The 24,395-nt window shown below is 46.3% G+C and overlaps 1 protein-coding gene across 1 annotated transcript in view; it reads right to left on the bottom strand.

Moving 5' to 3' along the window:
* Positions 1-24,395, bottom strand: part of LOC110499821 (exocyst complex component 4) — a 237,494-nt gene that overhangs the window by 168,067 nt on the left and 45,032 nt on the right. Inside the window, exon 7 of the mRNA XM_036957071.1 lies at positions 17,729-17,903. Within this exon, the coding sequence (XP_036812966.1) occupies positions 17,729-17,903 (175 nt within the window). The remainder of the gene's footprint in view (positions 1-17,728; positions 17,904-24,395) is intronic.

The following is a 24,395-nucleotide window of genomic DNA, read 5'->3' as shown; positions in this document are numbered from 1 at the left end:
AGAGAATGCTCGGGAGAACAGAGGAGAGAATGCTCGGGAGAACAGAGGAGAGAATGCTAGGGAGAACAGAGGAGAGAATGCTCGGGAGAACAGAGGAGAGAATGCTCGGAAGAACAGAGAGAATGCTCGGGAGAACAGAGAGAATGCTCGGGAGAACAGAGGAGAGAATGCTCGGGAGAACAGAGGAGAGAATGCTCGGGAGAACAGAGGAGAGAATGCTCGGGAGAACAGAGGAGAGAATGCTCGGGAGAACAGAGGAGAGAATGCTCGGGAGAACAGAGGAGAGATTGCTCGGGAGAGCAGAGGAGAGAATGCTCAGGAGAGCAGAGGAGAGAATGCTCGGGAGAGCAGAGTAGAGAATGCTCGGGAGAGCAGAGGAGAGAATGATAGAGAGAGCAGAGTAGAGAATGCTAGGGAGAACAGAGGAGAGAATGCTAGAGAGAGCAGAGGAGAGAATGCTAGTGAGAGCAGAGGAGAGAATGCTCGGGAGAGCAGAGGGGAGAATGCTAGAGAGAGCAGAGGAGATAATGCTCGGGAGAGCAGAGGAGAGAATGTTAGGGGAGAGGAGAGAATGCTAGGGACAGGAGAGGAGAATGGTAGGAAGAGGAGGAGAGACCAGAGGGAGAAAGGGAGAGAGGAACAGAAAGGGAGAGAGGAACAGAAAGGGAGAGAGAATGAGTTGCGAAGGCCTTGGTCACAAGCGACTTAGGGATGATGAACAACAAAATGATCACTGCTGACAACACATGAGCGCCCCGTGTGGCACCTCAAGACTAACGCTATAACAGAGGCCAGAGCTTGCTAGTCTCACACATTCCCAGCCCATAGGCCTACGCACACAAAACACACACGAATGCACGCACACACTCTCACAAACATGCATACTCAATATGTAGCCTACACACACACACATCGAAGACAACAGCAACAAGGTGGAACAGAGACAAAGCGGAGCCTTGCTAACTACACCAACAAAACAAACAACAGCGATGCACACAGATGCATATGAATGCAAACCAGAGCAGAGTGCACATCTCTGCTCCACATCAAACAACCTTAATGACTGTGAATGCAATTAATGCCCCTGAAAGCGTTTCTGAAAACAACAAAATAATGAATGCGTTTCATGGCTTGAATGCTATGCTAATGGCATAATGCTATGGATCTCATGCTCCCTTGGTCCGACATAGAGCTAATCTTCGCTAATAACATCCTGTGGATTTAAAGCCCTGTTCATGCAGAATATCTAGTCTATGAAGATGTCCATAATGACACCACTTTTCAGTACTAGTTGCTGTGTTCAGATGGTATCTGCTGCTATTTCCTTTGGTTTTGTTGTGTTCTGTTGTTCATCTTTTCTTCTCCTGTTTGTCTTTATTATTATTATTTAGAAAGAAATTAAAATTAAAAAATGATTTTCAGTCTGGTTTTAAGTCTGGTTCATGTGACTGGACGTATACAGGTACAGTAGCATACGCTAGCGTGCCGGAACACGTCCAATCACTGCGCTTCCAGTCATCATGCTAACGCTATTTAGCATTGGCTCGTGACACTACCTTTAACTTCCTTCATACTGCACCCAGAGAAATAAAAATGGTATCCACAAGTTCATCTGACTCTGGGCAAGTAGAAGAATGCAGCGCCTCATATAGATTTGCCTCAGATTTAGCAGTGCACTAATGTATCCTAGTTGTACCACTGACATACAGTAGCCACGCATGTAGCCTAGTGACTGAAGTCCCAATGGATGGTACATGACAGTGTTCCATTATTGGAGGGTGGGAGCCGGGTCGGACTCTACTGACCCCTACCAAACAGGCGTCATGGTACGTCCCCAGATTGGGCCAGCAGTAAAGAAATTAGATTGTCACCATTGGGGACTTGTACTGTGACCTTCACAGGGGTGACTGGCTGGCTGACAAACTCTTTGAAACCCCCATGGCTAGCTGCCACCCCAATCTGCAGGAGGAGAGATGAGATGTGAGGCCGCACTTCAAGAGAGGGATGCTTTAACACACAGCAAATCAATATTCATGGCCGTGTACCAAGAAAGATCATTGGGAAATGGGTAGCGAATAAAGCCGCTGAGAAACTGCAAATCGCTCTTCACACCAGATAATAAACTGAGCCCGGAGTTCATGGATGGTGAGTGTTTGACACACACACTTCGATAACCGAGTGTTGGCCACCATTTCCAGCTCCCCCACACAAAGACAACCACTATATTAACCATTGTTCCTCTATACACTCGAGTGACTTGGGTCTGGTCCCAAAACTAAATCAGCCCGCTGGGCTGCAGTTAGTGCCTGTTCTCTCAGGAGAAAAGGCATTATGGACGTGTGCCACTGTCGTTCACTACCAGCAGCGAAGCCAACCTCCCAACCTGCGTTTCCTTTGTGCTGGGAGAGGAAGTGTGTGTGTCTTAATGAGCAGGATACACAAGGCTTTGTTGGGTCTATTACAGTAGTCCCGAAGAATCAGTCTAATTAACCAACACAGCCCACTGAAGAGGTTCCAGGAGAATACCTGTGGTGGTATGGCTGAAGAGTTCATTAAAGGGATTCCAGGAGAATACCTGTGATGGGATGGCTGAGGAGTCCATTAAAGGGATTCCAGGAGAATACCTGTGATGGGATGGCTGAGGAGTCCATTAAAGGGATTCCAGGAGAATACCTGTGATGGGATGGCTGAGAAGTCCATTAAAGGGATTCCAGGAGAACACCTGTGGTGGGATGGCTGAAGAGTTCATTAAAGGGATTCCAGGAGAATACCTGTGGTGGGATGGCTAAAGAGTCCATTAAAGGGATTCCAGGAGAACACCTGTGGTGGGATGGCTGAAGAGTTCATTACAGGGATTCCAGGAGAATACCTGTGATGGGATGGCTGAGAAGTCCATTAAAGGGATTCCAGGAGAATACCTGTGATGGGATGGCTGAGAAGTCCATTAAAGGGATTCTAGGAGAATGCCTGTGGTGGGATGGCTGAAGAGTTCATTAAAGGAAAATAAAGAAATAAACAGGACTCTGTGTCCTTTGACTTCCTTTCTGTCCATCAAAGTCGTCCAGAGAATTATCTCGGTAATCAATGAGCTCTTTGATTGTTTCGCTCTTCTGGTTCTCCCTCACGCGTTTTTGGAACTTTGTGAACTTTACTAGTGAAATACATTCTTTTAGGAATGGAGTCCCCCTAGACACATGTTTTTGTTGAAAATGTATCGATTGATATCTCAGCTGGTGGCTTCGAGTGAAAGCCCCAAAAATTGCCTTGGGCACGAAAAGATTTCACTCCCTGACTTGACCTTCCAAAAACCTTAGAACATTCAGAGAAAAGCTTTGTCCAGCTCTTTCCCCTCTGGACTGGACCACTGCGGACCTTCAAGGTGTCCCAACTGGACCGGACTACTTTTCATCATCCCTCTGAAGACTTTGACAAAGAAACATCGCTACAGGCAGCCTGTTGCATTTCCTTCCTCTTGTTGTCCTTGCTCTGTCCCAAAGCAGTTTGACAGTCTTTTGGACTGAAGCGACATAGAAAGAGGAAAAACATCAATAGCAAGTCTAAGCAAGCATGACCCTGGCAATGGGTCTACATGGATTCCATGCTCTTACACAAATGAACAATATGACTCTTCTGTATCGCAACGCCTTGACCGTTGAGAGCCACACACACACACACACCTGTACTCGCATACACACAATTCAGATAAGCAATGTTTGAAGGAGAACATGCTGTGCATCTACAGGAGAACGGGAAACTATAAAGCATACCGTCAGATTAGAATAATTAGCTTTAAAATCTCTCTTCTCTCAAACACAAAAGGAGGGGCGATGATGGAATTTCGACACAATCAATATACTAGCTTCACCGCGCCCCAGTAATATGTAAATATGACACATCGGGGGTGGATGGGTGGGGTAGGATTACAGTGAAATAGTGACATGTTGATTAAAGCGTTAGGAAAGAAACAACACAGCAATGTCTCTGCGCATCATATTTCATTAAAACAGATCATTGTCGTCTGGCTGTTGTTTCCCTGGCACTTCAATTTGCCTTGTTTTCACTTGGCTGACAAGTCGTGAGGAAGGCCTGCATATTTAACTCCCTCACATACTACTTTATATATTTCTATACTTCGAACATACGCTTCTCCTTTGTCTCGGCTAATCTCTGGCTGTGCTATGATTTATTCAGCCACAGCCACAGGCTCTCACTGTGTCAATAGAACAGGAGGAGAGTGTTCACTACTACAGCTGCCATGTGTCATAGATTCTCTTTCAGCTGGGCCAGGCTAGCCTGTGTTTTATATAGCATTGTCAAGTAGCCTAATAAAGTGTTAGATATTTCTAGACGTGTTCTGTAAGAACAGACAGACGACATCCATCCTTGATTTGCTAAATCGCACCTTAGCTCCAAAAGGTCCTCACCACTGCTCATTAAAAAGCATTAATCTGCACTCTGGGCACACAGCAGCAGCGGCTGGCGGATCAACTCGGTAGCCTCGCCGTCATGGAGACACCATGGCATCATAGCGGAATACTCAAGCACTAGGCTAATTAGAAAACTCAGACGCGTTGGACTATGTTGTCGCGAGGTCGAAGGTCAGGCCGTGCTGAGAGGGGGACCGTAACAAGCCATGCCAAATATAGGTCAAACATGGTCCCTATGGGTGACTGTGGTGAGGGATTCAGCAGGGTCTTATGCGATAGGGCCTTATGCGATAGGGCCTTATGCGATATAGGGTCTTTGGTCTCAGTCAGACCATATGGTCTTAGATCATCTGATGGCAGGTGGAGTTTTTTTGTCCGTGTCTATGGAAAGATTTCTTGGTTTTTACCTAAATATTTTCTAAGCACATAATGCTGTTGCTTGCAACTGCTGTTCAGGTTCAAGGGAAAATCTGACAAAACTTGTCAAAGTGTTTAGATAAGTATGATTCTTGGCACGCTTGATGATTTGGTGAGAGGCAACCGTATCCAATGTGACTGGATCTAGTGGGATTATAGTGTATGTATGATACATTGAAAGATTCTGAGTGCCTCTAATTTCATAAGAGAACTGCAGAAGACCTTGAGACGGTGTGATGGATAAAAACAAAAGACTGATGTTCACAGAGAAAGGGAGGGAGGCATCAAGTGAAGTGGTGCAAGCTTGGAATATAGAAGCCTAATAACGTGGGCTCACAGGCGTGAAAAATCAATACATTTATTCACACACTCTACCTCGGTGGAAAAGTGTGACAGCACAGACAACACTGTTCCACTCCCTTACTGACACCAATACTGAGAATTACCAGCCGCTCTTTAAAGTCCCAATCAATATCTCATCCACACTTAAAGCACGCTGGGAAAGCACAGCCGGCATTTCCAAACAGGGATCAAGACCACTGCTACATGGCTCTTGGTTTTCAAAAAGCCCATGTTAACCTACTCCATACTGTGCCTTCCTGGAGACAGTCGCTCAGTGGAATATGGGAAGTCTCAGCTCAGGCCGTGTAACTGTGTGCCCTCTCGTGTCTCTGTCAGATCCGGTGTCCGTCTCAGAGCATGCCAAGTGGAAAGGTCAACACGATTCCACACTTTTCAAAGTGGAGGGAAAAAACAAATCATCTAGAGGCTTCCATTTATAGGCTAGCCTATTAAATGAGTGTGTAGCTAGGTGGAGAGAAGAGAGGGGGAATAACAAGATACGCTGGAGAAACTGCCAACAAGATGGCTTCCGCTGGGCTAATATACACCTTACCAAGAGCCAACAACTTACCCCCATCTCTCCAAACACACCTTATCCGCTGTGAGAGATACTACAGAGCCTTCAGAAAGTATTCATACCCCTTAACTTATTCCACATTGTGTTGTGTTACAGCCTGAATTCAAAATGATAAAATATGTTTTATTCTTCTCATCTACACACATAATGACAAAGTGAAAACATGTTTTTAGAATTGTTTGCTAATTTATTGAAAATGAAGTACAGAAACATCTCATTTACATAATTATTCACACCCCTGAGTCAATACATGTTAGAATCACCTTTGGCAGCGTTTACAGCTGTGAGTCTCGCTTGGTAAGTATCTAAGAGCTTTGCACACCAGGATTGCACAATATCTGCACATTATTCTTTTTAAAATTCTCTAAGCTCTGTCAAGTTGGTTGTTGATCATTGCTAGATTGCCTTTTTCACGTCTTGCCATAGATTTTCAGGACGATTTAAGTCGGACAATAACCTGGCCTTGTGTTTTAGCTTATCGTCCTGCTGAAAGGTGAATTTGTTACCCATCGTCTGTAGAAAAACAGACAACCAGATTTTCCTCTAGGATATTGCCTGTGTTTAGCTCCATTCCGTTTCTTTTTGTCAGAAAAAAATCTCCCTACTCCTTCCTGATGACAAGCATACTCATAACATGATGCAGCGACAAACATGCTTAAAAATATGAAGAGTGGTACTCAGTGAGGTGTTGGATTTGCCCCAAACATAACACTTCGTATTCAGAAATGAAGGTAATTTCTTTGCCACATTTTTTAGTTTCACTTTAGCGCTTTATTGCAAACAGGATGCATGTTTTGGAATATTTGTATTCTGTACAGGCTTCCTCCTTTTCACTCTGTCATTTAGGTTAGTATTGTGGAGTAACTACAATGTTGTTGAGCCATCCTCAATTCTATAACATCCATTACACTCTAACTGTTTTAAAGTCACCATTGGCCTCATGGTCAAATCCCTGTGTGGTTTCCTTCCTCTCCGGCAACTGAGTTAGGAAGGAGTCTGTATCTTTGTAGTGACTGGGTGTATTGAAATTAATAACTTCACCATGCTCAAACGGATATTCAATGTCTGCGTTTTTTGTTTTACCAATCTACCAATAGTTGCTCTTCTGTTGCAAGACATTGGAAAACCTACCTGGTATTTGTCATTGAATCTGTGTTTGAAATTCACTGCTCAACTGAGGTACCATACAGATAATTGTATGTGTGGGGTACAGAGATGAGGTATTCATTCAAAAATCATGTTATTGCACACAGGGTGAGTGAGTCCATGCAACTTATTATGTGACTTTGTTACTCATAACAAAGGGGTTGAATACTTGATTTTAATATTCACTCAAGACATTTCAGCTTTTCATTTTGAATTCATTTGTATATACTTAGACATTATGGGGTATTGTGTGTAGGCCAGTGACACAAAGCCGACATTTTGTCCATTCTAAATTCAGTCTGTAGCACAAATAAAAATGTGGAAAAAGTCACGGGGTGTCAATACTTTGTGAAGGCCCTGTAGCTAGACAAAGATGTTTGAGGGCAGATGCTTAACTTCAGCAAACTAGTGCTGAGCGATTAACAAACATTTTGGGGGTGTTGTTATTAAACAACTAATTGACCGACGTCGGTTCAATTACTTGAATTCCAATAATATATATGTGGAACACTGGGCTGAAGACAGTTGTAGTTTTCATTTAGCAAATATTCAACCTAGTTCAGCGCAGAGTGGGGTAATTGACTACAATGAGCATCTCATCTTTATATACAGATCTCTGGACAGATTCACTTTTACGCCTAATACGTTAGGTTAGATACACACAGACCACGTGAGAGAGGAATGAACACAACACAACGACGAGAGGGACAGAGACAGTTTGTGAAAGTATGCCTTATCTACTTCGTAGAACTAATACAATTATTTAGACAGCTCTGTAGCATGCTGAGGCAGCCTGTCTAAATAGGACGGCTAAAGACAGTTCCCCATACGGAACTATCTAAATAGGACGGCTAAAGACAGTAGTGTATGGGGAACTGTCTAAATAGGACGGCTAAAGACAGTACAGTCTGGGGAACTATCTAAATAGGACGGCTAAAGACAGTTCCCCATACGGAACTATCTAAATGGGACGGCTAAAGACAGTTCCCCATACTGTACTATCTAAATGGGACGGCTAAAGACAGTTCCCCATACTGTACTATCTAAATAGGACGGCTAAAGACAGTACAGTATGGGGAACTGTCCAAACAGGACGGCTAAAGACAGTACAGTCTGGGGAACTGTCTAAATAGGACGGCTAAAGACAGTACAGTCTGGGGAACTGTCCAAACAGGACGGCTAAAGACAGTACAGTATGGGGAACTGTCTAAATAGGACGGCTAAAGACAGTACAGTCTGGGGAACTGTCTAAATAGGACGGCTAAAGACAGTACAGTCTGGGGAACTGTCCAAACAGGACGGCTAAAGACAGTACAGTCTGGGGGACTGTCCAAACAGGACGGCTAAAGACAGTACAGTCTGGGGAACTGTCCAAACAGGACGGCTAAAGACAGTACAGTCTGGGGAACTGTCCAAACAGGACGGCTAAAGACAGTACAGTCTGGGGAGAACATACAGCACATTCGGAAAGTATTCAGACGCCTTGACTTTTTCCACATTTTGTTACGTTATAGTCTTATTCTAAAATGGATTCAATTGGTGGTTCCAAACGTATACTTATGAATGATGGAGGCCATTGTGTTCTTGGGGATCAAGTTGTAGAAATATCTCAAGGACGATCAATGGAAACAGGATAAACCTGAGCTCAATTTCGAGTCTCATAGCAAAAAGTCTGAATACTTATGTAAATAGTGTATGTTTTTTTGTAAACATTTCTAAAAACCTGTTTTCACTTTGTCATTGTGGGGTATTGTGTGTAGCTTGATGGAGCTTTTTTTTTAGAGAGATGATGACTAAATAATAAAGTCATCAAATAAAAATGAAGTAATATACACAACTGAAATATTTAATTATTTCATAATCATTTTCTAGTTCTTCTTTTGATGTCTACCCAATGTGGACCTGACAGACACAATGGAATATTTTCAATGTTTTAGATATTGAACGTTCACTATTTTGGGCTTTGGAATTTCCATTAAAATGCTCTAAAATCAAAGTAATGTCATTATTTTATAATGCATTTAATGTTTAAAAAAATAATCATCGAACCAACCTCAAAAAGCACTAATCATTCAGCACTACAGCACAGACGTGAACAAGAGACAACGTGAACAAGATGGCCGCCACTAATTTACACCTAGACAAGACCCAACAGCATCAACACACACCTGAGCCACTAGCTAATATATAGATGATAGTGCACAACTGCTAGTCTTCAGAACACACCTGAACTAACAAGAGACAACATAGACAACTGCCAACACGATCTAATCTACACCCAGACAAGAGCCAACAACATCTCACCACACACACCTGAGCATAGATACTAGCTAGTAGAGATGTTTCATGATAGTGGGTACGTTTCACACCTGCAGACACAAGTGCACACACTCAAGTCGACATAGGCGCGCACACACACACACCAGGCCGCTGCAGGGTGGAATAGGGGAACTATAGAACCCCACTGTCAGAGTAGAGACAGGGCAAAGAGTAGCCTGCCATACAGCCTCCCTCAGGAATCTGCAATGCGGCCCGACTATCAGGCATTAACATGTGCTGCTAGAATATCAGGCATTAACATGTGCTGCTAGACTATCAGGCATTAACATGTGCTGCTAGACTAACATGTGCTGCTAGACTAACATGTGCTGCTAGACTAACATGTGCTGCTAGAGTAACGTGCTGCTAGAGTAACATGTGCTGCTAGAGTATCAGGCATTAACATGTGCTGCTAGACTAACATGTGCTGCTAGACTAACATGTGCTGCTAGACTAACATGTGCTGCTGTCATACTGAGTTTGTCTCTTGAAGAGAGCAGGAAAGACGGGGGAGAGGGGTAGAGAGAGGGATAGAGGAAGGGAGAGGGAAAGAGAATGAGAGGAATGGTGATTGAGGGAAAGAGAGAGGGATGGAAAGAAAATGGGATAAGAAGGATTGAGAGAGGGAGTGGGAGAGAAGGAGAGACTCACAAAGATACAATCGGACAGAAAATAATAACACGAGTGACTGAATAAGAAAACCTCATTTCACATAATGAGTATTCTAATCAAGAGATGACATTATCGCACATCGCGGCGGCGGGGGAGCGAGGAGCCCCTGGCAACCTGGGGTTGGCAGAGCGGAGGCAGCGGTAGCAGCTCTAGTGCCCGCGCCGCTGAAGAGCCAACGGCTTAATGCCTTCCATTAACACAAAGGCACAGCACAGCCGCGCAATACCTACACTCCCTCCTCTCTCTTTCTCCAACTCTCTTTAACTCTCTATCCCTGACACAATCTCTTTCATTTGCCTTTACTTTAGTATTTTATTTAGGACGACCAACTGTACACTAATAGTTGTACTAGTTCCCACCCTGACAGACACCTAGTTTAGTTCGCTGATGACACTGCCTTGATCAGACTGTTGCATGATGATGAGGAACCCCATGGCCCGGTCCTAAATGACTTCGTAGAGTGCTGTGATGAATCACACTTGGTCCTCAATAACAACAAAACCAAAGAGATGTGCATCGACTTCAGGAAGAGAACACCACCTACGTCTGTAACAGGTCAGAACATAGAGAAATACACATATCTGGCTGTCCTCTTGGACAATAATTATCTATAAAAAGAGTCAACGGAGACTGTACTTTCTCAACAAGATGGGATCTTTTAATGTTGACTGGACTATACTGACTCTGTTTTGCAGATCTTTCATTGAGAGTATTTCAACTTTTTGTATTGTTTGTTGGTTTAGCAAGACCACTGTCAACCAGAGAAATATGCTGAGAAGGATTATCGCCATGTCAAGCAAAGTACTAGGAGAAACAGACAGGTCTGGACGAGATCTTTAATGTCAGGGCCATCAGCAAGGCTCACTAAATATTTTTCACCCAAGCCACCCCATGTACCCAGACATTGAACTACTCCCCCCTCTGGGTGCAGGTATAGGGTACCCCCCGGCAGGAATAACAGAACTAGACAATAATTTGTGCCAGGTGTGATATCCCTCCTAAACAGCCCGGGCGAAATGATCCTATCGACCCAGTAAGGCCAGCAGGCTAGTCTCATTTTATTGGTATGTAACTGTTATGAATGTTGTATTGTCAATTTGTTGTCTACTGTATTTAAACGCCAATTTAAACGTGTACATGATACTTTAACAACATGTCCCCATGGGGACAATAAGGTCAGTAAAGGGGAGTTGCCGTGGAGAGGGTAGGTGATTGAGCCAATTGGAAGCTAGGGGGTGATTAGGTAGCCAATGTACAGTATGAAGGGTCAGATTTGGATTGAAACTATTTGAATAAATTCCATCCAACCATCTGACTGGCTCTGAGAGTATACAACGCCAACCCTACAGTTCCCACACCTCTATCTGTCCATCTGACTGGCTCTGAGAGTATACAACGCCAACCCTACAGTTCCCACACCTCTATCTGTCCATCTCTTCATATTCTCCTCCAAACAGAGCTGAAACACCGGTGAATAAACTGGCAGGCAATCAGTTGGCCCAGACAAATCATGACTCTGTTGATCCAGTACCTATCCAATCACAGCTTAGTGTAAGGACCAATTTTGAGCCAATCAAGGGGCCTGGGTCTTAGATAATCAATGTTCAATAAGACAGAGCATTTGTCCTCAGTTCCACTAAAGTAGGCTTTGGACAAAATGTGATTCAAGTCTAGCTGCGTCTTCGAGCCCTAAGGCCTGCCTGCCTGCCCGCCCTTCCGCAGTTAGCTCAGGGCGGCCTTAGCAACAGTTGGCATTGCGGAGTCACTGCTTTTCATTCTGAGTGGTTTTGAGGGGTGAAAAAGCGAGAGAATGAGTGAGAGAGAAAACGCAAGAGAAAAGAAAATATGATGGATAAAATGTGCTCAAGGTCACCGTCTGACTCCTGGTCTGATGGAGTGATGATAAGCCCATATACTCAATCCCAGTGTGCACCTCTCTCTCCCTTTACTCTCCTCTCTTTCAGTCACCCCCCTCCACCGGTCTGTGCCCATCTCTCTCTAGCTCCCTCCCTCCCTCTCCTTCCCTCCCTTCCGCTCGCTCCCCCGCCCCCTCGCTTGCTCTCCCTCTCGCTCCCTCCGTCTCTCTCCTCTCAAAAGAAAAGGGAGAGAACGCTAGCCCTCAGAGACTTGGAACGAGACGAAAACAAGGAAGAGAAAAGATGTGAGGGAGAAAATAAGAGCAAGATAAGAAAAGAGCAGAGTGTAAAATAGAAAAGAGGAAAGGAGCAAACTGCTGTCAACTCTTCACTGTGTCCCTCAGGAGGTCTACCTCACATGATGCTAACTAGGACTCACTGTTCTGACATCAACTACAATGACAAATCCATGTAGCCTCACCTTTAGTGACCACAATATTTCACATCTTTACTAATGCAGATTGACTATTTACTGTACACTTCCATTGTAGAAATCAATCTGGTTCTTCATATGCGGCCCGGGGGGGTGTGACTGTGAAAGCATGTCGTATCTATAGCAGGAGAGATGTAGGCTAATTCCTTGAGAGAATGCTGTTACCTCTGTGTGTGTTGTGCATCCAGCTAGGAATCCTGGCAGTGTTTCACCCAACACTCGTTTGTGCAGCCAGTCAATGTTGTCTTTCTTTTCAAAGAAGAGATTATTCTTGTGGAACGAGTGCTGAGAACATGAAAGCATGTCAGTTGAAATGCAGTTCCTCAGCTATCTATACACAAACGTGTGCACGGACCTCGCCGCACGAGCAAAAGAAAAAACAGATTGAAACATACACACACAATCAAACAAACACACACATTCAAATTCACACGATGCTGACTAGGAGAGTAATGTTGCCACAAGATGGAGGGAATGTTGGAGCAAAACTAACGAAACAGTTCATGAAAATGTAGCTTAATCCAGTATAAACCAATGTATAGAATTTATTCAACCAGAGACAAAATTCACAAATTCTACAGCACAACGGCAGAGTCATGTCTTAAGTGTAAAACTAACAATGACTCAGTAATCCATGCCTTCTGAGAACGCTGTGAAGTCCAAACGTTATGGGCGGAGCTACAAAGTTGTCTGTCAGAAGTGTTACAATGTAAACATACTGTTAATCTGTCTGTCTGCATATTTCAAGACCTGGCATATGGGGTGCAGTCAGACACCCAATGGCCCGGACCATTCTCTTCTCATTACTCTTCTGGAATAAACTTAGAGTAAAAACCTGGAAATCCATCTCCATCATTAACACAATGGAAACATGATTTATTATTGAAATAATGAAATAGCCTGGGCAACCGAGAAAAATTAATGGGTGTAATTTACAGCCAAGTGACAAACAATAATGCAGGCACCAGGGATGGGGGTGTGGCCAGGCACTAGGGATGAGGATGTGGCCAGTTACTAGGGATGGGGGTGTGGCCAGGCACTAGGGATGGGGGTGTGGCCAGGCACTAGGGATGGGGGTGTGGCCAGGCACTAGGGATGGGGGTGTGGCCAGGCACTAGGGATGGGGGTGTGGCCAGGCACTAGGGATGCAGGTGTGGCCAGGCACTAGGGATGGTGGTGTGGCCAGGCAATATGGATGGGGTTGTGTGCAGACACTAGGGATGGGGGTGTGGCCCGGCACTAGGGATGGGGGTGTGGCCAGGCACAAGGGATGCGGGTTTGGCCCGGCACTAGGGATGGGGGTGTGGCCAGGCACTAGGGATGGAGGTGTGGCCAAGCACTAGGGATGGAGGTGAGGCCAGGCACTAGGGATGGGGGTGTGGCCAGGCACTAGGGATGCGGGTGTGGCCAGGCACTAGGGATGGGGGTGTGGCCAGGCACTAGGGATGGAGGTGTGACCAGGCACTAGGGATGGGGGTGTGGCCAGGCACTAGGGATGGGGGTGTGGCCAGGCACTAGGGATGGAGGTGTGACCAGGCACTAGGGATGGGGGTGTGACCAGGCACTAGGGATGGGGATGTGGCCAGGCACTAGGGATGGAGGTGTTGCCAGGCACTAGGGATGGGGGTGTGACTAGGGATGGGGGTGTGATTAGGGATGGGGGTGTGACTAGGGATGGTGGTGTGACCAGGCACTAGGGATGGGGGTGTGACCAGGAACTAGAGATGGGGGTGTGACTAGGGATGGGGTGTGACCAGGCACTAGGGTTGGGGGTGTGACCAGGCACTAGGGATGGGGGTGTGACCAGGCACTAGGAATGGGGGTGTGACCAGGCACTAGGGATGGAAGTGTGACTAGGGATGGGGGTGTGACCAGGCACTAGGGATGGAGGTGTGACCAGACACTAGGGATGGGGGTGTGACCAGGCTCTAGGGATGGGGGTGTGACCAGGCTCTAGGGATGGGGGTGTGACCAGGCACTAGGGATGGGGGTGTGACCAGGTACTAGGGATGGGGGTGTGACCAGGCTCTAGGGATGGAGGAGGTGTGACCAGGCACTAGGGATGGGGGTGTGACCAGGCTCTAGGGATGGGGGTGTGACCAGGCTCTAGGGATGGGGGTGTGACCAGGCTCTAGGGATGGGGGTGTGACCAGGCTCTAGGGATGGGGGTGTGACCAGGCTCTAGGGATGGGGGTGTGACCAGGCTCTAGGGATGGGGGTGTGACCAGGCTCTAGGGATGGGGGTGTGACCAGGCTCTAGGGATGGGGGTGTGACCAGGCTCTAGGGATGGGGGTGTGACCAGGCTCTAGGGATGGGGGTGTGACCAGGCTCTAGGGATGGAGGTGTGACCAGACACTAGGGATGGGGGTGTGACCAGGCTCTAGGGATGGGGGTGTGACCAGGCTCTAGGGATGGGGGTGTGACCAGGCACTAGGGATGGGGGTTTGACCAGGCTCTAGGGATGGAGGAGGTGTGACCAGGCACTAGGGATGGGGGTGTGACCAGGCTCTAGGGATGGGGGTGTGACCAGGCTCTAGGGATGGGGGTGTGACCAGGCTCTAGGGATGGGGGTGTGACCAGGCTCTAGGGATGGGGGTTTGACCAGGCTCTAGGGATGGGGGTGTGACCAGGCTCTAGGGATGGAGGAGGTGTGACCAGGCACTAGGGATGGGGGTGTGACCAGGCACTAGGGATGGGGGTGTGACCAGGCACTAGGGATGGAGGAGGTGTGACCAGGCACTAGGGATGTGGGTGTGACCAGGCAGTAGGGATGGGGGTGTGACCAGGCTCTAGGGATGGGGGTGTGACCAGGCTCTAGGGATGGGGGTGTGACCAGGCTCTAGGGATGGGGGTGTGACCAGGCACTAGGGATGGGGGTGTGACCAGGCTCTAGGGATGGGGGTGTGACCAGGCTCTAGGGATGCGGGTGTGGCCAGGCACTAGGGATGGGGGTGTGGCCAGGCACTAGGGATGGAGGAGGTGTGACCAGGCTCTAGGGATGGGGGTGTGGCCAGGCACTAGGGATGGAGGAGGTGTGACCAGGCTCTAGGGATGGGGGTGTGACCAGGCTCTAGGGATGCGGGTGTGGCCAGGCACTAGGGATGGGGGTGTGGCCAGACACTAGGGATGGGGGTGTGACCAGGCTCTAGGGATGGGGGTGTGACCAGGCACTAGGGATGGGGGTGTGGCCAGGCACTAGGGATGGAGGTGTGACCAGGCTCTAGAGATGGGGGTGTGACCAGGCTCTAGGGATGGGGGTGTGACCAGGCACTAGGGATAGGGGTGTGACCAGGCTCTAGGGATGGGGGTGTGACCAGGCACTAGGGATGGGGGTGTGGCCAGGCACTAGGGATGGAGGTGTGACCAGGCGTTCTTGTGTATGTTTGTATCTGCTGTACAAAAAAACAAATGTAAAAAAAGATAAACATGGGGCCTCCCGGGTGGCGCAGTGGTCTCGGACACTGGTCTATCGCCACCAGAGACTCTGGGTTCGCGCCGGAGGCTCTGTCGCAGCCGGCCGCGACCGGAAGGTTCATGGGGCGACGCACAATTGGCCTAGCGTCGTCCGGGTTAGGGAGAGTTTGGCCGGCATATCCTTGTCTCATCGCGCACTAGCAACTCCTGTGGCGGGCCGGGCACAGTGCATGCTAACCAGGTCGCCAGGAGCACTGTGTTTCCTCCAACACATTAGTGCAGCTGGTTTGATGCGCGCTGTGTTAAAGAAGCAGTGCGGCTTGGTTGGGTTGTGTTTCGGAGGACGCATGGCTTTTGACCTTCGTCTCTCCCGAGCCCGTACGGGAGTTGTAGCGATGAGACAAGATAGTAACTACTAACAATTGGATACCACGAAATTGGGGAGAAAAGGGTGTACATTTTTTATTTTATTTTTTTTACAAAAAAAAACATATTATTTAAATAAAATGTATTATGCTGACTACAAAAGGCAAGACTCACTGACATTCTGTCTGCTTTCACAGTCCTACATACAGCCCTGGGCTGTATATAAAGAAACCAAATAGATTTTTACAATGAACGTGTAGTCAATCCACATTAGTAAAGCTTGTGGTCACTAACGGGAAGGCTATATGGGTTCGTGTCATTGGAAGCCTAATCCATACAGACCAAGCTACATGACAGCAGACTGGTTTGGAGAGAAAAGTCAGAGACCATATCTAGAAAACCAGTCCGAGAACCATGATGTGGATCCTCACTCCTCCATCTGTAGTTTGACTGTAGACTCTTTAATGCTCAGAGCTCAAGCTGGAGCCCAGCCATCACTCACATGTGTGACAGGATAATACCCTGGAGCTACACCTCACAATGACTCCCTCCACAGGGGATAGCTAGCTTCACGTTACTGGACCGCTTCCCCAGCGTAACTGGCTGTTCCCGAGCCAACGTCCCCTCTGGCTGCTCCGTTTCATCATCAGACCTGTGTTCCGTTCTCATCCTTCCCCTCGTTTCCACACTTCACTACACTCTGAAATGTGTCCACCTACACACAGGCTTACGTCTTAGAACCCGACGGAAGAAATCAAGCGCTACGGATTTCATCATCGTGTCAGATTAGGAATAAAAAAAAATATAAATTATACAGTGGGGTTGATGTTAGTTGTGACACACACAGGAACAGGCACTTCCTCTGATTGCCTGGTTTAATTGCAGTCCTTTAATTGGTGCGTGTCGGCTGCACTGTGTTTGCTCTCTGCTCCCGTCTGATTGGCTGAGATGATGAGCAGCTGTTTGGAAGTGACCTATGACAGATCCCTGAGGAACGCCCCATATAAGGCAGGCACCCCCAGCACTCACTGACTAGACTAGGGGAGAGAGTTTTTGTGTGTGCTTGTTTGAATATGTGTGTTTTTCAATGTGTTTTTTTTATACACGTGTGTGTACTCTCAGCACTCGTTCCACAAGAATAATCTCTTCTTTGAAAAGAAAGACAACATTGACTGGCTGCACAAACGAGTGTTGGGTGAAACACTGCCAGGATTCCTAGCTGGATGCACAACACACACACAGAGGTAACAGCATTCAAGGAATTAGCCTACATTCCTCCTGCTATAGATACGACATGCTTTCACAGTCACACCCCCCCGGGCCGCATATGAAGAACCAGATTGATTTCTACAATGAACGTGTACAGTAAATAGCCAATCTGCATTAGTAAAGATTTTCGTCACTAAAGGTAAAGCTATATCTGTTTTTGTCATTGTTGTTGATGTCTGAACAGTGAGTCTTGTCTCTCCTAGTTAACATCATGTGTGATCATTCCTGCTCATGGAAGCCTAATCTATGCTTTCACAGTCTAAAGGTTTAACCACATGTGTGCAAATCGTCTGCTGAAATATCATCCGTGAATCTTTATGGATACACAGAACGGCAGATGGATCTTTGTAGATATTTTTTATTTGTGTGTGGTGCAGGGATTCGGGACTGTGATGGACTCAAAAGTTGACATTTTAAACTTGAACTGACCTGGAGCACGGTCTGGATCTTAGCAGAGACGTCGGCTAGCTCATAGAGCTTGATGCCCTCCTGGGCTCCGTTGGGGGACACCACGATCTGCTGCAGGTGGGCCAGCACCACACTGTGGGCCGCAGCCACCGCGTTGAACTTGTCAAACAGCAGCTCCAGCAGTTCCAGCAGCAGCCTGCAGAGGGCAGCAGAGATAGAGGCTGTGGTGAGGACGGCTGGTGGGACAACAGGTGAAGAAGCTGCGATACACAGCCCAAACATTGGCCCTGCTAGAATATTCAAAATGCCTCCTTCCTTCCTTCTGAAATGACTTCAAGGAAGAGAGGAAAGGAATGATACAGTTGAAGAGTATTAGAACAGGGCCCTAAGATGCAGCAGGTACTAAGGCCCAGTTTGAATTCCTTTCAAATGCACCTTTCTTCCTTCCTAGGGTTTTACCTCAGTGTTAGAGTGATTACATTAAGGAAGGGAGAATGGTTGATATTTGAACAGCAATTCAAACTGTTCTTATCAATTCATCCCAGGTCAGTTGTATTGTGAGGCTCACACAGGTTTAGAGTTAGAACAGAGGCAAAGACAACTGATCCTGGACCAGTGATGGTGGACTATCAGGAGGTCTCTCCAAGGCAGCACCACTCCTGTCAGCCTCCAGGTCTAAAAGCTCCTCTCTAATCTCATTGACTCTCATTCAATAACTGACTACTAACAGACAAGCTAATGCACAGCAGTCAAAACCATTCTGACCTCAGCTCAATGCTAAAGCTAAATAATGAATTTATTTTTCTGATTGGAACCTGCTCGTTAGTAGAGTACTTCAGCTCTTCAGCCTCCACCAGTCCACACAAGGACCAATCTTTCAATGTAAAGAGGGACCATTCAATAAGTGTTCTTTTAATTGTGGTTGATAAGTGCATATATCTGTTGGAACAGGAGTGGAGCACTTCGTTGTAGTAAGGTACTACATATCAGAGGAGAAGTATTTAACAATGTAAGCATTCTCTCTAAGCATACTGTATTCTGACCTGAAATATACAACACTAGAGCCTATAGAGGACAAGTGACCAAACAGGTACTGAAGTCAAGCCGTCAGACCACCGAGCAAGGCATTAGCTGTCAGTTTAGAGTCTCCTCAGGCCAGATTAGGCTTTGTACATGTGGCGTTAACCAACCTTCAAAAATTCAAATTCATTAGCTTAATAAACATTCATAAATCTAGTTGAATCGGCAGGCAAAAGGAGTCTCATCCAGGTAGTTTGGGCTGAGCGGTTGAAAAGAACAGTCTAGGTACTGGCAGAGTGCTTCCCCAGTCACACAGAGGCAGCTGGCTCTGACTACAATTAGCAGCATCTGTCAAAGTCTCTGGTTCCACTAGGACTCACACACATCTGGTGCTCTTCTGTTTTCAGGGATGTGGGGACACTTCTGACTTTATTTACTGAGGAAGGTGGGGCTGAACTCTGTGCCGGATCTGAACGGTACACATACACCAGAGGAGGTACTGTGTGGAATGAAGAGTGAGTGAATGACAGAGAGTACCTTTTTAAACTTTAGACGAATGTTACATGAAAACATTTGGGTGGGGGAAAATGAAGGAGAGAGATGGATGGAGGGTGTTTGGTTGGTAGTCCATCACTAGACTGGTAGACAGAGAGGGTGTATGTTATGAATGGTTAAGGACATACAATGTTATGAATGGTTAGGGACAGAGACAGAGAGGGTGTATGTTATGAATGGTTAGGGACAGAGACAGGGAGGATGTATGTTATGAATGGTTAGGGACAGGCAGGATGTATGTTATGAATGGTTAGGGACAGGCAGGATGTATGTTATGAATGGTTAGGGACAGAGACAGGGAGGATGTATGTTATGAATGGTTAGGGACAGGCAGGATGTATGTTATGAATGGTTAGGGACAGAGACAGGGAGGATGTATGTTATGAATGGTTAGGGACAGGCAGGATGTATGTTATGAATGGTTAGGGACAGAGACAGGGAGGATGTATGTTATGAATGGTTAGGGACAGAGACAGAGAGGATGTATGTTATGAATGGTTAGGGACAGAGACAGGGAGGATGTATGTTATGAATGGTTAGGGACAGAGACAGGGAGGATGTATGTTATGAATGGTTAGGGACAGAGACAGGGAGGATGTATGTTATGAATGGTTAGGGACAGAGACAGAGAGGATGTATGTTATGAATGGTTAGGGACAGAGACAGGGAGGATGTATGTTATGAATGGTTAGGGACAGGCAGACAGGGAGGATGTATGTTATGAATGGTTAGGGACAGGCAGGATGTATGTTATGAATGGTTAGGGACAGACAGACAGGGAGGATGTATGTTATGACTGGTTAGGGACAGGCAGACAGGCAGGATGTATGTTATGAATGGTTAGGGACAGAGACAGGGAGGATGTATGTTATGAATGGTTAGGGACAGAGACAGAGAGGATGTATGTTATGAATGGTTAGGGACAGGCAGACAGACAGGGAGGATGTATGTTATGAATGGTTAGGGACAGGCAGACAGGCAGGATGTATGTTATGAATGGTTAGGGACAGGCAGACAGGGAGGATGTATGTTATGAATGGTTAGGGACAGGCAGGATGTATGTTATGAATGGTTAGGGACAGGCAGACAGGCAGGATGTATGTTATGAATGGTTAGGGACAGACAGGATGTATGTTATGAATGGTTAGGGACAGGCAGGATGTATGTTATGAATGGTTAGGGACAGACAGGATGTATGTTATGAATGGTTAGGGACAGGCAGACAGGGAGGATGTATGTTATGAATGGTTAGGGACAGGCAGACAGGGAGGATGTATGTTATGAATGGTTAGGGACAGGCAGACAGGCAGGATGTATGTTATGAATGGTTAGGGTCAGAGACAGGGAGGATGTATGTTATGAATGGTTAGGGACAGACAGGGAGGATGTATGTTATGAATGGTTAGGGACAGACAGGGAGGATGTATGTTATGAATGGTTAGGGACAGGCAGGCAGACAGGGAGGATGTATGTTATGAATGGTTAGGGACAGACAGGGAGGATGTATGTTATGAATGGTTAGGGACAGGCAGACAGGATGTATGTTATGAATGGTTAGGGACAGGCAGACAGGGAGGATGTATGTTATGAATGGTTAGGGACAGGCAGACAGGGAGGATGTATGTTATGAATGGTTAGGGACAGACAGACAGGGAGGATGTATGTTATGAATGGTTAGGGACAGAGAGAGAGGGTGTATGTTATGAATGGTTAGGGACAGACAGGATGTATGTTATGAATGGTTAGGGACAGACAGGGAGGATGTATGTTATGAATGGTTAGGGACAGACAGACAGGCAGGATGTATGTTATGAATGGTTAGGGACAGAGAGAGAGTGTGTATGTTATGAATGGTTAGGGACAGGCAGGATGTATGTTATGAATGGTTAGGGACAGACAGACAGGCAGGATGTATGTTATGAATGGTTAGGGACAGACAGGATGTATGTTATGAATGGTTAGGGACAGACAGGCAGGATGTATATTATGAATGGTTAGGAACAAGCAGACAGGATGTATGTTATGAATGGTTAAGGACAGAGACAGGGAGGATGTATGTTATGAATGGTTAGGGACAGAGACAGGGAGGATGTATGTTATGAATGGTTAGGGACAGGCAGGATGTATGTTATGAATGGTTAGGGACAGAGACAGGGAGGATGTATGTTATGAATGGTTAGGGACAGAGACAGGGAGGATGTATGTTATGAATGGTTAGGGACAGGCAGGATGTATGTTATGGATGGTTAGGGACAGGCAGGATGTATGTTATGAATGGCTAGGGACAGGCAGGATGTATGTTATGAATGGTTAGGGACAGACAGGGAGGATGTATGTTATGAATGGTTAGGGACAGACAGACAGGCAGGATGTATGTTATGAATGGTTAGGGACAGAGAGAGAGGGTGTATGTTATGAATGGTTAGGGACAGAGACAGGCAGGATGTATGTTATGAATGGTTAGGAACAGGCAGGATGTATGTTATGAATGGTTAGGGACAGACAGACAGGCAGGATGTATGTTATGAATGGTTAGGGACAGAGAGAGAGGGTGTATGTTATGAATGGTTATGGACAGACAGACAGGCAGGATGTATGTTATGAATGGTTAGGGACAGACAGACAGGCAGGATGTATGTTATGAATGGTTAGGGACAGGAACAAATCACAATGAGACATACCTCAGTGAGCATGAGGGGTCCATCCTATGTGGTGAAGAGACACAATGGGATCTCTCTTCCACACACACACACTAACACACACTTGCTCACACACACACACACAGCCCCCCCACCAGGTTCTGACCTTTCACCTGTTCTCTTCACTCATCCCTCATTCGATGTGATGAATCTCTGGTTTTCCAGAGCAGAGAAGGAGAGAGAGAGAGCCCCATTACCCTCGTCATCTCACACAGCAGGCCATTCTAATAGATCTCCTCATTTCCCAGAAGGATGGAAGACACGGACACCCAGGTGATGGACGACAGAAAGAGGGGCTCCGGAGCGAGGAGGGATCACGCACTGCGGTCAAGCGCTCATTCAGGGTGTGTGTGTGTATGTGTTTAAGTGTGAATTAGTCTGTGTGTTAATACATATGTGTGTGTTGAGTGAAAGAGAGAGTGTGTGTGTGTGTGTGTGTGTGTGTGTGTGTGTGTGTGTGTGTGTGTGTGTGTGTGTGTGTGTGTGTGCGTGTTTAGCATGCCGTGTCAGGTGGGCTAGGTGGGACCCTAACTCACCCAGGAGAATGTTATTTATTGTCGCCTGTAGTGTCTTCACAGGAACCATCACGCTAAGTGACTGTGCCAGGTCATCACCCCGACACACACACACACACACACACAACTGGCCGTATGAAATAAACTGGCTATATGATCAGCCATAGTCCATAACATGGCTAGTTGCATCATCAGACATACTGTATGTACCAGGGTAGCAACATTCCCAGGCTTCTAACCTGGATTTCTAGAAAACCTGGGAATTTGGGGAAAGTTGTCAGAACATTGCAAGTCTAACCAGGATAAAAATCAACAGATCTTCAATATGACAATTCAATATGTCTGTGACACCATCTGAGTAGCGATCACCATGTCAACCAAATTCCTCTATTAGATTAGAAGAGACAAAGCACAGGACATCTGTATTCTGTGTTTAAATCAAAGGACTGCACACTGAGGATGTTTTACAGGAACCCTTCAGAGACGCTGTGTAATACGCTGGGCATTATCTACTGAACAGCACCATCTATGTGTTACTCATTACGCAAGAAAGAACACCTTGCTACACTACTTATATAGAGGTTTCCATAGCAACGGGCCTCGGCTTGAACTTGCGTGTGTGCGTGTACAAACACACGTACATACACACAGTAAAGTAAAACGGATATGGAGAAGGTGGGGTTGAAAACAAGCTGCACTGCATTGTCCTATACTGGAGTCAGATGAGATTCAGCACACAGTGGGAGGGCCAAGGCCTGACCCAACATCTCACAGAATAACAACACTTAGTCTATCTTTTAAATGCTACAACATCAATGGACTGTGTGTGTGTGTGTGTGTGTGTGTGTGTGTGTGTGTGTGTGTGTGTGTGTGTGTGTGTGTGTGTGTGTGTATATCTTGGCATGTTTATGTTTAAAGCAGCAGTGTGTCTGTTTCTTCATGGTCTGGCAGGTGTTGTCCCAAATGTCCTGCCACTACTGTGTTTAACACCTGATTGGCTGTCTGACTAGACGTCTGACTATCACTGGTGTTGCATAGCGTCCCGAAAAGTTGTCCCCTCCTTTTTGCCCTTGTTCACTCACCTTAACAGATCGGAGACTAACAGGGTAGGTGTTAAAACTCTACCTAGTTTCCTCCATATTGACTAACTGGGTAGGTGTTAGTTAAAACTCTACCTAGTTTCCTCCATATTGACTAACAGGGTAGGTGTTAAAACTCTACCTAGTTTCCTACATATTGACTAACTGGGTAGGTGTTAAAACTCTACCTAGTTTCCTCCATATTGACTAACTGGGTAGGTGTTAAAACTCTACCTAGTTTCCTCCATATTGACTAACTGGGTAGGTGTTAGTTAAAACTACCTAGTTTCCTCCATATTGACTAACAGGGTAGGTGATAAAACTACCTAGTTGCCTCCATATTGACTAACTGGGTAGGTGTTAAAACTCTACCTAGTTTCCTCCATATTGCCTTCACTTATCCATTCATGTCAGATCCGTGAAGGGGAGTCTGAAACTAGGAAAGAGGAGAGGGAGATAACCTTTCTGGAATGAAATGCAGCCAAGGCCTCAGCACTAACCTAAACCCAGTAGCCACAATGGTGAACCAACGACCGACCACCTCTTGAAACGTGGACAACGGCTAGGTTTAGAGGGCACAAGATACACACACAGACACCGTGAAAACAGACGGAGAGACAACGAGAGAAACGGAGGCCAAGAAAAACAAGTGTTCATCTCAGCTGAAGGTAAGTGCTTTCTTAAGTGCCGTCATTATATCTCTTCTCTTCCAGTATCTTTTGCTTTCCTGTTTTTTTTTCTGCGGAGTGAATGAATGCTGAGGGAAAATGCAGAGGCTGGGTCTTGGCTTTCTGGATTACTCCATTACCTTAAATGAGGG

Source organism: Oncorhynchus mykiss, chromosome 21 (assembly GCF_013265735.2).
Source record: "Oncorhynchus mykiss isolate Arlee chromosome 21, USDA_OmykA_1.1, whole genome shotgun sequence".
In the NCBI taxonomy this organism is placed as follows: domain Eukaryota; kingdom Metazoa; phylum Chordata; class Actinopteri; order Salmoniformes; family Salmonidae; genus Oncorhynchus; species Oncorhynchus mykiss.
This window is presented reverse-complemented; position numbering and strand designations above follow the sequence as displayed.